Source organism: Clupea harengus, unplaced genomic scaffold, assembly GCF_900700415.2.
Source record: "Clupea harengus unplaced genomic scaffold, Ch_v2.0.2, whole genome shotgun sequence".
Taxonomy (NCBI): domain Eukaryota; kingdom Metazoa; phylum Chordata; class Actinopteri; order Clupeiformes; family Clupeidae; genus Clupea; species Clupea harengus.
In genome coordinates this window covers 87,751-99,959 of record NW_024879683.1, presented here as the reverse complement: position 1 = coordinate 99,959, position 12,209 = coordinate 87,751, and the positions used below count along the sequence as shown (strand labels likewise).

Sequence of the window (12,209 nt, the reverse complement as noted above, 5' to 3'; positions counted from 1 at the left end):
ATCGATGTTGATCTTCAGAAACAACCTATGCCCCTTTCAGGTGGAGAGAAACGTTCACATAAGACACTTAGGTCTCACTATTGTCTCTGTCCTGTCCAGGGGGTGTCCTCTCATATTTATAACACATCAAAATGACTTCATTTTTACCTAACTTGCACATTCATTCTTTGTCTGCATGATACTGTTTTGCACCTCACCCGCATACCTACGTTATCACAAGTACAGTAAATATCCATTTTTTCCACTCCAACAAAGCAAAGCTAGATTGCTGCTCAGACAGCACTAGCAGGCCTTATAAAGAACAATGGAATTACACTGGTCCAAAGGAATGTGTACTTGACCTCAAGTGCACCCAAATGAAAGTACACAGACAGCAAAGTGCTGTGAGTTATTAACACAATCTGTCCAGTTATGTTACAAATTGGCTGTGTACCCTGCTGGCCTACGGTGTGTTTGAATGCCATGTAATGGTTAGCACTCCTTTTCTTGCTCATGGGCCACTCTGGCTTTACCCAACAAGGCCGCATTGTCTCTCTGTGGACAATGACAAGCTGTGCAGCAAAATATGACAGCGTTTTTTCAGCAGTGGATGAAGTAAGTGGGCAGCTGTACGAGGTGAGGATTTATCACTGATCTTTTGCATGAAGAGACACAATGAGAACAATGGCCCCTGTAGTCAGTCAGAGAGAAAGAGCACATTTAGTAGCAAGTTCTTGAAATGCTTCCCAAGAGTCAAAACAAACTGAGAAAATGAATACTAATACCCTATAATTTAGTCAATTAGATGCAATTTGGTAGATGGTCAGTTGATAGATTGCTGAGTGATTCTGGAGACTTCTTCATATTGACTTTGGATATCTGGATGGAGCAGTTTAAAAATGCATTCAATGAACTGTTTCAATACAATCAAAAAATGTACGTAGACAAACATACACACACACACACACACACACACACACACACACACACGCACGCACGCATGCACACAAACACACGTCGAATTTTCATCGTCACTGCCGTACATCACGTGTACCTCAAAGTGCCTCACAAGCAAGAAATATAAGAAAAATGATTTAATTATCCAGAGCCAAAAGCACTTCAATGCCTTCAGCATTAAATTCAGTCCAAATACCATTGTGTATGGTGTCCATGGTTATTTCATGTACTACTATTGTGTAAATATGTACATATTTCACTGTACGATAAAAGAAACGTTTCACAATTTCTCTGTCTGTTATAGGAAAGTCAACAAAGATTGACTGCAAGGGCTGTATTTAATATATTTCTGTGGCTATTTCAAGTGGCCATTGTCCAACATCACTGAAGAGCGTAATAACATGAACGGAACCTGTCAGATGTTAAGATTCTGAAAAATACAGGTGCTAGAATGCAATGATTTAATACACTATATGCTGCAACATCTGATTTAGTGCACTATCTGCTGTAACATCTCAGGAATAGGTCAATCATACCTCTAGAAACATGCTGAAGAAGTGATAAGATAACGGGGAAAGTCAGATCCTTGTCAATCCCCATGGTGTTGAGATGATGAAGGGAACTTAAAGCATTGCAATTTATGCCATTTTATAGTTTTATGTTTCAGGTCCGGTCATGAATGAAGTCATCCTGATAGAAGAAACCTGGTGTGAACATCGCTTTTTGACACTCAATCATCAGTACAGCAACAAAACTATTCAAATGCACACTCTAACATTTCCTCAACTTCTATTGCAAGAGTTCAGTGGGTGCTCATTCAAATGGGGACATGTCAGAGAATATTCAGGCAAAACCTGGTGCCTAGGGACTGTGTATAACCATAACAATACAGCCTCCCTAGACTTTTTCATTCATGTCCAATTAGATTAATTGAGTGTGCTAGATTGACTGATGACCTGTGTGACTGGTCTCATAACACATCACACAGAATGAGAGAACTATGGTGAAAGGAGTAACCAGCTGGAGTAGTCTACTCTAGAGGCCACTGACTGGAAGACAGCAGCCTCCTTCAGAATGACCGGCACCACACTGCCTGACCTTAGCACTGCCCTGAAGCAATGACTGGGAGCCAAATAAGATACAAATCTTGACTTTCTTTGGAGCACACGAGTAACACCTCCCCTTGTCCAAGAACACGTACGTATGTGTAATAACACAGAACACAGAGGACAGAAAGCAGAAGAATCTTCCTGTTTGTATGATACATTACTTTCACACCATTGAAGAGTTAAGAAACGAATTATGCCCCAATACTGTTTCCACAGGAATTCCTAAGGAAGCTATTCAGCCAGTCACAGTTAGGAGGAATCTGATCTAAGCACAGTTCTAATAGGCATTGTAACATGTCCAGCAGGAATGAATTAGGCTACAAAGTGGATTCATCAAAAAGAGAAACTGAGGTTCTTGGGATTATCTGGTTCTCAAAATTGCAGAGAGTGTACCGAAATGACGTCAACTATCTTAAGGATGAGGATGTTTTATTGTCCTCCCATAACATGTTATACATGAAAGGGAACAGAGTGAGGGACTCGGGTACTGAGGTACTAACTAGGAAATAAGTTACTAACTTGTCTTATATGCCTGAAGTGAATGAGAAATGACACATGGCATATCTTTTCAGGGTTAAATAGAAATTGACAGTACACACACACTCATGATCTCACAGACATACACAAACATATGATTTCTTTGAGGATAACTTCTATGAATGGTGTTTCAGTGGTGTGTGTGTGTGTCTGTGTCTGTGTGTGTGCGTGTGTGAGTGAGTGCATACGTGTGTGTGTGTGTGGGGGGGGGGGGGGGAGTGTGTGTATGTGTGCGCGTGTGCATGTGCGTGTGTGCGTGTGCGCGTGCGTGTGTGTGTGTGTGTGTGTGTGTGTGTGTGTGTGTGTGTGTGTGAATGTGTGGTAGAATCAATTTTGTCTGTAATATTCATGATGTTGATGTGGAGTTCAGTACGCTATATAACATGTACTTACCTTCTGGTCGACTATTGAGCAAACAAGATCCTTCACAGCAGATAATGACAGGTCGTTCGGATCCAGGTTAACTGTTTCACGAGTGAGTCCAATCTGAAGAAGAAAGGAGACCCCATGGAATGAGCTCCTGGAGTTCGTTGGACTAGGAGCATTCAAACTCCCGTTGGAGAGGCGGCTGTACAGCGCGACTGGAGGACTTGGGGACGGGGAGGGAGATGGTGGCGCGGGTGGATGTTGAGAATGGAGGTAGGCTTTGGGGAAGGTCGGAGGAGTCGTACTGCTGCAGGTAGACATTTGGGTGTCCTCCAGCCACTGAGATGATCGCTGTTCAAAAAAACGAATTGTGGTTTCAATAAACAAACCACAGTAGCCAGTCTAGTGACCAACTGAACTGTGAACGTCAAACAGGCTACGTAGGTGAAGCACCCAGTCCAACAAAAGAAAGTTCCTACATGAGTTTTCTCAAAGTTTAGAGGACGTGTGCATTAAAACGGCAAGCCTCATTAGGAACCACCTCTCTCCAACTCTGACGGAAAGGCAGACAGCGGCCGAGTAAGGTGCTCCCAAACGCATCTTCCGGTGCATGAAGTTCACTTGTTTGTTTGAATCCAGTTCGTGCATGGAAAGATGACTGCTGAGACAACACCGCAGTGTGTCCGACACGTTTGCACTCCCGATCAGCTTTCGCGGCTCCAGTACGCTCCGAATTGAAGAGAGTCCGTATTGGGCTCTGTTGCAAGAGAAGGGTGCTGTCCTCTGTTGAGAAACTAGACAGAAAACAGACAGAAAAAAACAGCTTACATTTACGTTACAGAAAAGGCATCAAAATGATAACTCAAACAAACGTGTAGGCCTACAATACAAGGTGGATTTCTATCCAGGTGATAACTCAAGCGATTTCAGTTTAGCTTTAACCCAAAATCTGAAGTTTAGATTACTAGCCAGCCTATGTATTGTTTGACGCGTGATGGGTACCAGATAGCGGTCACCTCTGGAGAGGACCTGGGCCGCGTCCACTCCAGAGTGAGCCGCTTTCTGGGACAGCCCTCTCCGATTCAAAAGATTTAACGCTTATACATCATATTAACACACACACCAGTAACCCAACTCACATACTCTATCACATTACATAAACCATGGAAACAGACTCATAATAACCTCTATGTAGGCTAATATGAAAGAACTCCTACAATACAAGCTAAAGCTAGATGTTCCCTTACCCCATTTGTAAAAGGTTTTAATCATAATCAATGTTTTCATTGTATTTCTTACTTGTTTATCTATGCCTGGTCACCAAGTACAACCAACATCTGGAACCACGGCTGCCCTAACATCTGGACCCTCCCACTCCCGACTGGAGAGCTGGCAAAGAACTGCACGAGTTCACAAATGCCCGCAAAACAAGTTATACAATACTTTGTTTGTCTTCTAAAAACACGTCGAGACATATTATATTCTCATATACAAGATAACGTGGCAGTACGCAATGCATGCTTAGGATATGGAATACATTACCTCTACTTTCTTTGCAAAGGACGTCTATTTTATCCTGGCAAGTGAATTGCAAAAACTTGTAATTCCAACAACCACTCAAGAAACGGAGATTTTATGTGAACTACCTCTCCCTTTCTGGTAATTTGGGCAAACAGCCCGGCAGTAGACGTATTGATGCACTTGAAAAACAAAGCCGCCACTGGAAGTGGAGACCTGTCCTCTCTTTGAAAACTTTCTCTTATCTTCTATTTGCTGCCAGATACCTACTTCATGCGCATCTTATTATCGCTCCAGCTGTGACTGCTCCCCCATCCCCGCTAAAAAGATGAGAAGCGCTCTCTGGGTGTTGAAGTTCAGGCGACAGAAGAGTTTGGCTTTCACAAATATGCGGTTGACTACAGCTACACAAATGCAACGGATTTTTTTTTCCTTTGACGGTGCGCATGCCTGTTCCATGCACACTGTTTCCGTTATGTGGGTAGACACGCCTAATACTTGGGATATTCGCGACATCTATCGGTCCACAGCTCTGTGAGCTTTGTCTGTCCAATAGATGCTCCGCGTACAGTTGGACAGCATTCATATCACACTCTTCGCATTCATATCTAGACGGGGCATATAGATTATCTCTTCACATTCATATCTCGACGGGGAATATAGATTGCCGAGGTAGCTGGTCCATGTCCATTTTTACGTTTTCCTTTTTTTTTGTCTTTTGCTTGCTGTTTAGAAAATAATGCGTACGAATGTAGTATTACATCTAAGAATAACAGGTCTTTCATTCGTAACATGTGATTGTGTGTACACCATTAAGTCCATCCTTTAATATCTGCTGGCCCCATTGATCATGAAAGGCTTGGGTAAACATGGCATTTATGAGCATGTAAACATTGGCAGTTGGCATATTATAGGCCATTAAAGTGACCCAAGTGCTACAACTACACAGAAGTCAAATGAAGTGCACTAATAGTAATGTGTAATCCAAAGACAGGCTTGTAATAACAAAGATTTATTGACATGGCTAAACAAACAGACAGGGTGAATGGTGAACAGTCTCTAATACTGTGGAAATGAGGGTTCAATCTTCTGGGCCCAAGCCATCAGGCCTCCGCATATATCCCTCACGCTAACGCAGTCTACCTCTGGGCCGGACATCTTCTCCAGGATCTGAACGGCCTTCTGGGAGTCATTGCCCTGTTTGCAAACCACATACACTGAAACAGAAAAAAGGACATTCATCAATAAAAAAACAACAATCTGATACCAATGTATGCCCTAGCAGAAAAGAATTGCCAGGGCACATACTAAGTTAGTGTTGTCTGTATTTCGTCATGTCCTGCTCTGAAGTAGAAAGAGGAGATCAGTGGTTTAAAGATCTTGAGACCCTACCAATTTACGATTATGCAGACCGATCTTAGTGTGCCAACTTCCAATGCCTTTCTCAAAATAGCGAATAACGAAAACAACACGTCATTAATGTAGTACACAGTGACACACTGAAAGTATACCTCCCACCCATAAAGTCTTCATTATTCAAGAGGAGGCCAGCTGTTCACCAAGATATTTCTCTGTTGGAAAAGAATTGCCTAGCAACACAGTCACCTCCACTGTCGCTCTGCCGGTCCGAGACAGAAGAATAATCTGGCAAAAGCGCGGCTACAAAGGCTTAATTAGGTGGAGGAAACTCCGATTACACCTCTTTTGTGCTCTGAATAAGGAGCTGCACTGGGGCCTTGGCGGAGCAGGAGAGTGCAGGTATTGGCGTTAGTGTGGCGCGGTGGTTGATATGTGCACGTGATGCGGCCGCTTTAACATGCATGGCTCAGTGCCAGTGTGTTCTGCAGGAGCCCAACAGACTCTGACCCTCAGAGGGCTCACAACCTGCTGCCTCATATGTATTTAGGAGATGAGAGAGAGGCAGAGAGCTGATGTCTGGTGCCCCACTTACATATGAGGGAGCTCATATCATTTATCTAGTTCTAAAATATTAATTCACACTGCATCTATGATCATTTGAAGGGATTCACTGATCAGCCTGTAGTGGAGTACCCTGCTTGGTCTATACACACAGTAATATTATTCACAATGACCTTTTACCATGTGACTTCATACTGAGGCTGAATTTAGTATGCACCACGGTACATCAAAGCGTGAGCAGCTCCAGCCTCACAGGAACCTAACTGAGGACTGGACACTTCTTACCTGTGACTGAGCACTGGACACTTCTTACCTGTGAGCACTGGACACTTCTTACCTGTGACTGAGCCCTGGACACTTCTTACCTGTGACTGAGCCCTGGACACTTCTTACCTGTGACTGAGCACTGGACACTTCTTACCTGTGAGCACTGGACACTTCTTACCTGGTACCTGTGACTGAGCACTGGACACTTCTTACCTGTGACTGAGCACTGGACACTTCTTACCTGTGACTGAGCACTGGACACTTCTTACCTGGTACCTGTGACTGAGCCCTGGACACTTCTTACCTGGTACCTGTGACTGAGCATCCAGCTGCTGTTTGAGGTCACTGATCCTCTCTCTGAGCAGGTGAATGTGTTCAGCTTTCCTCTGCTCTAGGCTGGCAAGGGGAATATCTTACAGTTGTATAAGGAAACACAAACTTCAATAACAGAAGGAAAACATGCACAGAAGGAAACATGTACAACGCAGTTGATGTAACTGGGGCTAAAGGAGTTATTTTGTCGTGAAATATCTGACTGGATGTCAAATTAAAACAGCTGGCACAAGAGAATGCTTAAGATCCATAACATGAATCAGTGGCTCCAAACCTCTCATGGCAGGCCCCCTTTGGTAAGGAGACAAAACCGCGACCCTCCCAACACCCCTCACCAAATTGGTTAGTACCAGCCTAGTATGCTGAAGGAGCACTGCCATACTTGACCATTAGTTGGTTGTCTGGGGTTCTCGGTCCAAAGCAGGACACCATATGAGAGGATACTGAGGGACGACGGCAGGTGGCATATGTCCACTTCCACTTGTGGCCGGACATCAAGCAGGATGTGTGGGGTTGAACTGTCCACTATGGATTTATAGTCCTGTGGGAATAATACAGCTGATTGGGCACCTTTATAAAGTCTACTGGCAAAAACATACATATTCATTCTAGTTCAAAGTACATGTGTATGAAATAACTGTCACTTGGAATATTGTAAGCACTGAATAATATGTGTTGTCTCTACCACAGAAATATATAGCCACATTGATGCACTTCTCAGTTAAGAGTAGAATAGAATCATGCGAATGGTTATGGTTATTTTTCTCTCAGCTTGAAATTATATATAAATAGCATTTCTCTCAAACGAAAATTCTAATATGCCTGATAGACATGGCCATATATCTTGGCGCATTTTTCTGATGGGTGGTGCACCCTCATGGATGAACAAATGAATGAATGAGGGAATGAATGTATGAATGAATGTATGAATGAATGTATGAATGAATGAATGAACGAATGACTGAATTAATGAATGGATGAATGAATGAATGAATGAATGAATGAATGAATGAAAAAATAACAGTTTTAATATCAACTCATCACCTGCAAATTAGTGTTACAGTTTAAACTGTAGCTGTGGGGGTCATACCTGTACAGTGATCCTCTGTTCTTTTGACAGAAGGTTCAGTCTTCTACACTAAAATTTCAGAGGAGGAGAAACAGGCTGTTTAAAAATCAGTCAGGTAATGTGTCATTTACCCATGCAATGTATAATTTAAGCACACAGTCAAATTAGGATGCAACAGCCTGAAACAGAACCCTTTTGAGAGTTCGGTAAGGATCAGTTTACACCCAAACCGTATTTCAGACTTCAGTCATCTGACAACAATGGAGGGCTTGTTTGGTGAGAGAATGTGAACATTGCCATTTGTATTAATGCTGAGGCAAGGAAAGGCAGGCCATCAAGTCACCGTGCATTAATAACACCTAAAACAGATGCCTTCATTTCAAAAGTCAAAAGTCAACTGTATGGTAACATTGTGAAACGATCAACTCATTAGATTTTTAGGTCCAATACAGGAAAATCATCTTCTGCAGTGAAACTGACAATACTGCTGTGAGTAACACTGGTATTTCTCTAACCCCCAATACTCCTACCCACCACTCTTGCATGATGGACATGTAAAACAACTGGCCAGCAGGGATGCCCGTCACTATCTCCCTTGATTCATTTTCGTAAGGATTATCAGAATATAAAACTAGTGATCTCAAACATTACAAAGGTATCTTTTAAGGCTAAAAGTAGTTTTAAATAAACATCATATTCACTATACATCATACACATAACTATGCATAACTATACATACATCAAACATGAAATGAGTACGTATTGCATTTCAGTGCATGAGGAGATGCCAAGACAAATAAAACCACCACAGGAAAGGCACACAAATAGCTGTTTTCAGTGGGTCTACAGTGACCTCTACTGGGCATGGGCTGAACTGCACTATCCATTAAAAGCAGTAGGGATTTTGATTGTCTAAATTTCTTGAAGTGTTCTTTTGTGACCAGTAGACATAAGCAAACACTTGGCCGAGTACCTTAAATACCGCCTGTCTAAAAAGTGGCCAAGTAAAAAGAATACAAATAGCTGACAATGCATGAATGTAGCCCCAAAGCCCTGGTCTCTAACCTTGTCAGTCGCTGCAGAGCCACAGAAGGTTTCATAGTCTTGCAGCTGTGTTACAGTTGGGTTCTCCCCGCACACGGCACAGCCAGCCTGCTTGGGCCGCAGACGGATTGAGCGGAAGCGAGATCCTTGACCATCGAACATCAACAACTGCTGCCCGTATGAAGCTGATGTGGCTGCTGAGGAAAACTCACAGACATTTTCATTTCAGTTTCATTGTGTGTGTGTGTGTGTGTGTGTGTGTGTGTGTGTGTGTGTGTGTGTGGTGTGTGTGTGTGTGTGTGTGTGTGTGTGTGTGTGTGTGTGTGTGTGTTTTAAGGCACTCATGTTTTGAAGGATACATCCTTGGCCAGAAGCAATTTTAAGAACTTCCAATGCTTGGAGACATCCCATAATTCCTGGTACTGACACAACAGAAAACAATGTATTTACAGCAGATGTTTATAGCAGGTGACTTAAGACTAAAGAATAATTTCAGTTTTAAACAAGTTACCCTCAACACCCACCAGTTCTCACAATATCTGACTAAAACAGCATGGACAAATGCGGACAAATTATAATTCCAAAATAATAAAAATACAGAGAGTACATATAAATAAAAATACAGAGATTCAAATTGTTTACAGTGTCAAACTCACCCACACCAAGGACGCCGCCATCTGAGCAATTGGTGACTGTCTCCGGAGGTGGAGGGACAGGGTAAAGGCACCGGTAGCAGGGACCTCCATTGTAGTTGTACACAGTGAGCTGTAAATACAAGTGAGAAAGTCTCTTACCTCCAACAAACTATTTAATATACCATGGTACTACTTTACCATGCCATTTGTGTCATGAGTTGTTGTCACATGTATGTAGTCAAAAGAGAATGCATTGTCAATAATGATAGATGACTACCAGAACAGCACAGCTTTCAATTGAGTGTGAATGATTTAGCGGTAGAGTCTGCGATTCTGGCAATTGTTGAGCTCAACAGCCAATCAAATTACACTCGTCCCTTCTGTGCTCTTGAAGAAACGTGCTGATTGGCTGGAATTGTTTAGGGCTCAGTCCGGGGCAATATGTTTGTGTTCCCACTAACAGAGCCAGGACTGCGTACGAACACCAGAGTCTTCTGAGTGCACACACAGAACAGATCTGAATCTCTGAATTCGACAAAAAGTGTATTGGATAAGAATCGCAGACTCCACCTTTAATGGTCAATAAAAGTTCTGCAGAAAACAAGAAGGAAAAGGATGATGGCTTCCATAACAGTTCATCACCTCACCTGTCCTTCCATGCGCAAGGCACTGGCTGACACTAAGGGCTTTCCACTGAGCACACAGGCATCATTCACCAGGTACCGCGTGGGGACATTATCTGAACAGTCAGCCACAATGTCATACATTTTATACAGGGTCAAGAAGTCAAACAACACAAAAAACATTCTCACATCATAACCAAATAGAGCCACAAATGCAGTACACAACACAATTAGCAATGAGTTAAGACTGAATGTGTGGGTAGATACGTATACTTTGTTTCACAAACAATACAGTTTTATATGTGTTTCATGGACTTTTCCTCATCTCACTGAAGGATACTGTTGTATGAGCTGTAAGGCATTCTCAGAGGAAAGCTGGAGATGGTAAGGGACACACTGGACTGTAGAGTTCAGCCTACCATGGAGGCGTGCACAAGTAAGACAATCATGTTAACAGAACAAAGTAATGACCAAATTAGATATCAAAGTTTACATATATTGATTTAAATATTGGTTGTATTACAACTAGTAACTCCTCAAACCTAAATGGAAGTTGATGGTTCTCACAAACCAGGACTGCATTTAATGCACCACCATGATCAAAATATCCCCGACTTTAAAACTATTTATTAAGCGTGATCAACGACTGTGGCGTCTGAAAGGTCTGAGATACAGGGCAGTACCTTCTGATGGCCTGAGCCGCAGAGTGGGATTTGGGCTGACCCTGGGTCCGTTCTGAGTGGAGGACCTGACGATGCAGATTGCTGAGCTCCACCTCGTCATGGTCCAGCAGGCCAAGACGCCCTACAGATCAACCAGAGCGACCATGGAGTCTCTGAACTTTAGCATGAGATTAAATATATACACATATTTGTATCGGGTAGATTTCATTTATAAGTTGGTTAAGGTTTTTGTGTTCTCAATGTGCAATGCTCTACATTTCAATATTATATACAGTACAAGGTTAATAAAACACTGGAATAACTACAGAAATACAAGTGAAAGGGTTGCATATACAAACCTGACCTATTCCTGCAGCTGCCAAATACTGTGCCAGTGGGCAGCCTAGTCCTCCGCAACCGACGACCAAAACAGACGTCTTCGATAACTTAAGTTGGCCTACCAAAACACAGCAATCACTTTGATTTAGCATTATGGGGCAATATACTGTGGCGTCATGCAAATAATTAAAATAACGATTACGAATATAGGTATCACCTTTTACACCAAGTTCCGGTAGGAGAAGTTGTCGACTAAATCGCATGATGTCTTCGTTAGTTAATGACGTTTTTGGTGTAACTGGGGCTAAAGGAGTTATTTTGTCGAGAAGATCATCCGTGGGGAAATCAGACAACTGGTACGGTGAAAGAGAGAGAGATCAGTCATTAGATCATTGAAGAGAGAGACCATTCATCAACACACCCTGTGGGGCAAGACCATCAATAGTCAATAACAACAATCATCTGCAACATTGTTAATTGCTGCATGTATGACACGCATCTAGTAGGCTCTCCATGAACGGGGAGTAAGTTTATCAAAATGGTCTACATCAAGTTGTACCGTTACCTTTTCTAACTGAGCAAGTTTCTTCCTCAGTATGACTAATTCTCTTTCCTTTTCCTTAATTTGCCCCTTCAACTGCAAAACCTCCTCCATTTTTTTTAGTAGGCTAGCCTACGAATGAGAACAATATTTGGCTAAATAGTAAGAAAACTATACAGACATAAACAACTCAACACTCAGGGCAGTTCTGCATTTCCTGGTTGTACTCCCCACACCCACGTGGACTATTACCACGTGTATTACATCACATGACCAGAATGCGAGCGAGAGAGGGCGCGAGAGAGAAAGC

General features: G+C 42.5%; 1 protein-coding gene across 2 annotated transcripts; it reads right to left on the bottom strand.

Moving 5' to 3' along the window:
* Nucleotides 1-5,462: 5,462 nt before the first annotated feature.
* On the bottom strand, nt 5,463-12,151 carry mocs3 (molybdenum cofactor synthesis 3). Of its 2 annotated transcripts, none has more exons than XM_042704582.1 (13): nt 11,924-12,151; nt 11,576-11,711; nt 11,384-11,476; nt 11,041-11,161; nt 10,698-10,772; nt 10,382-10,499; nt 9,756-9,864; nt 9,459-9,521; nt 9,121-9,284; nt 8,077-8,124; nt 7,431-7,527; nt 6,958-7,065; nt 5,463-5,683 (listed from the first exon to the last, which is right to left on the bottom strand). In XM_042704582.1, exons 1-13 carry the CDS (start codon nt 12,011-12,013, stop codon nt 5,526-5,528), a joined length of 1,380 nt encoding a protein of 459 aa, XP_042560516.1. In that variant the 5' UTR covers nt 12,014-12,151; the 3' UTR covers nt 5,463-5,525. The 2 variants fall into 2 exon arrangements, with proteins under 2 accessions (XP_042560516.1, XP_042560517.1); XM_042704583.1 differs by having other exon boundaries at nt 5,558-6,929; nt 6,965-7,065.
* Between the last annotated feature and the right edge of the window lie 58 nt (nt 12,152-12,209).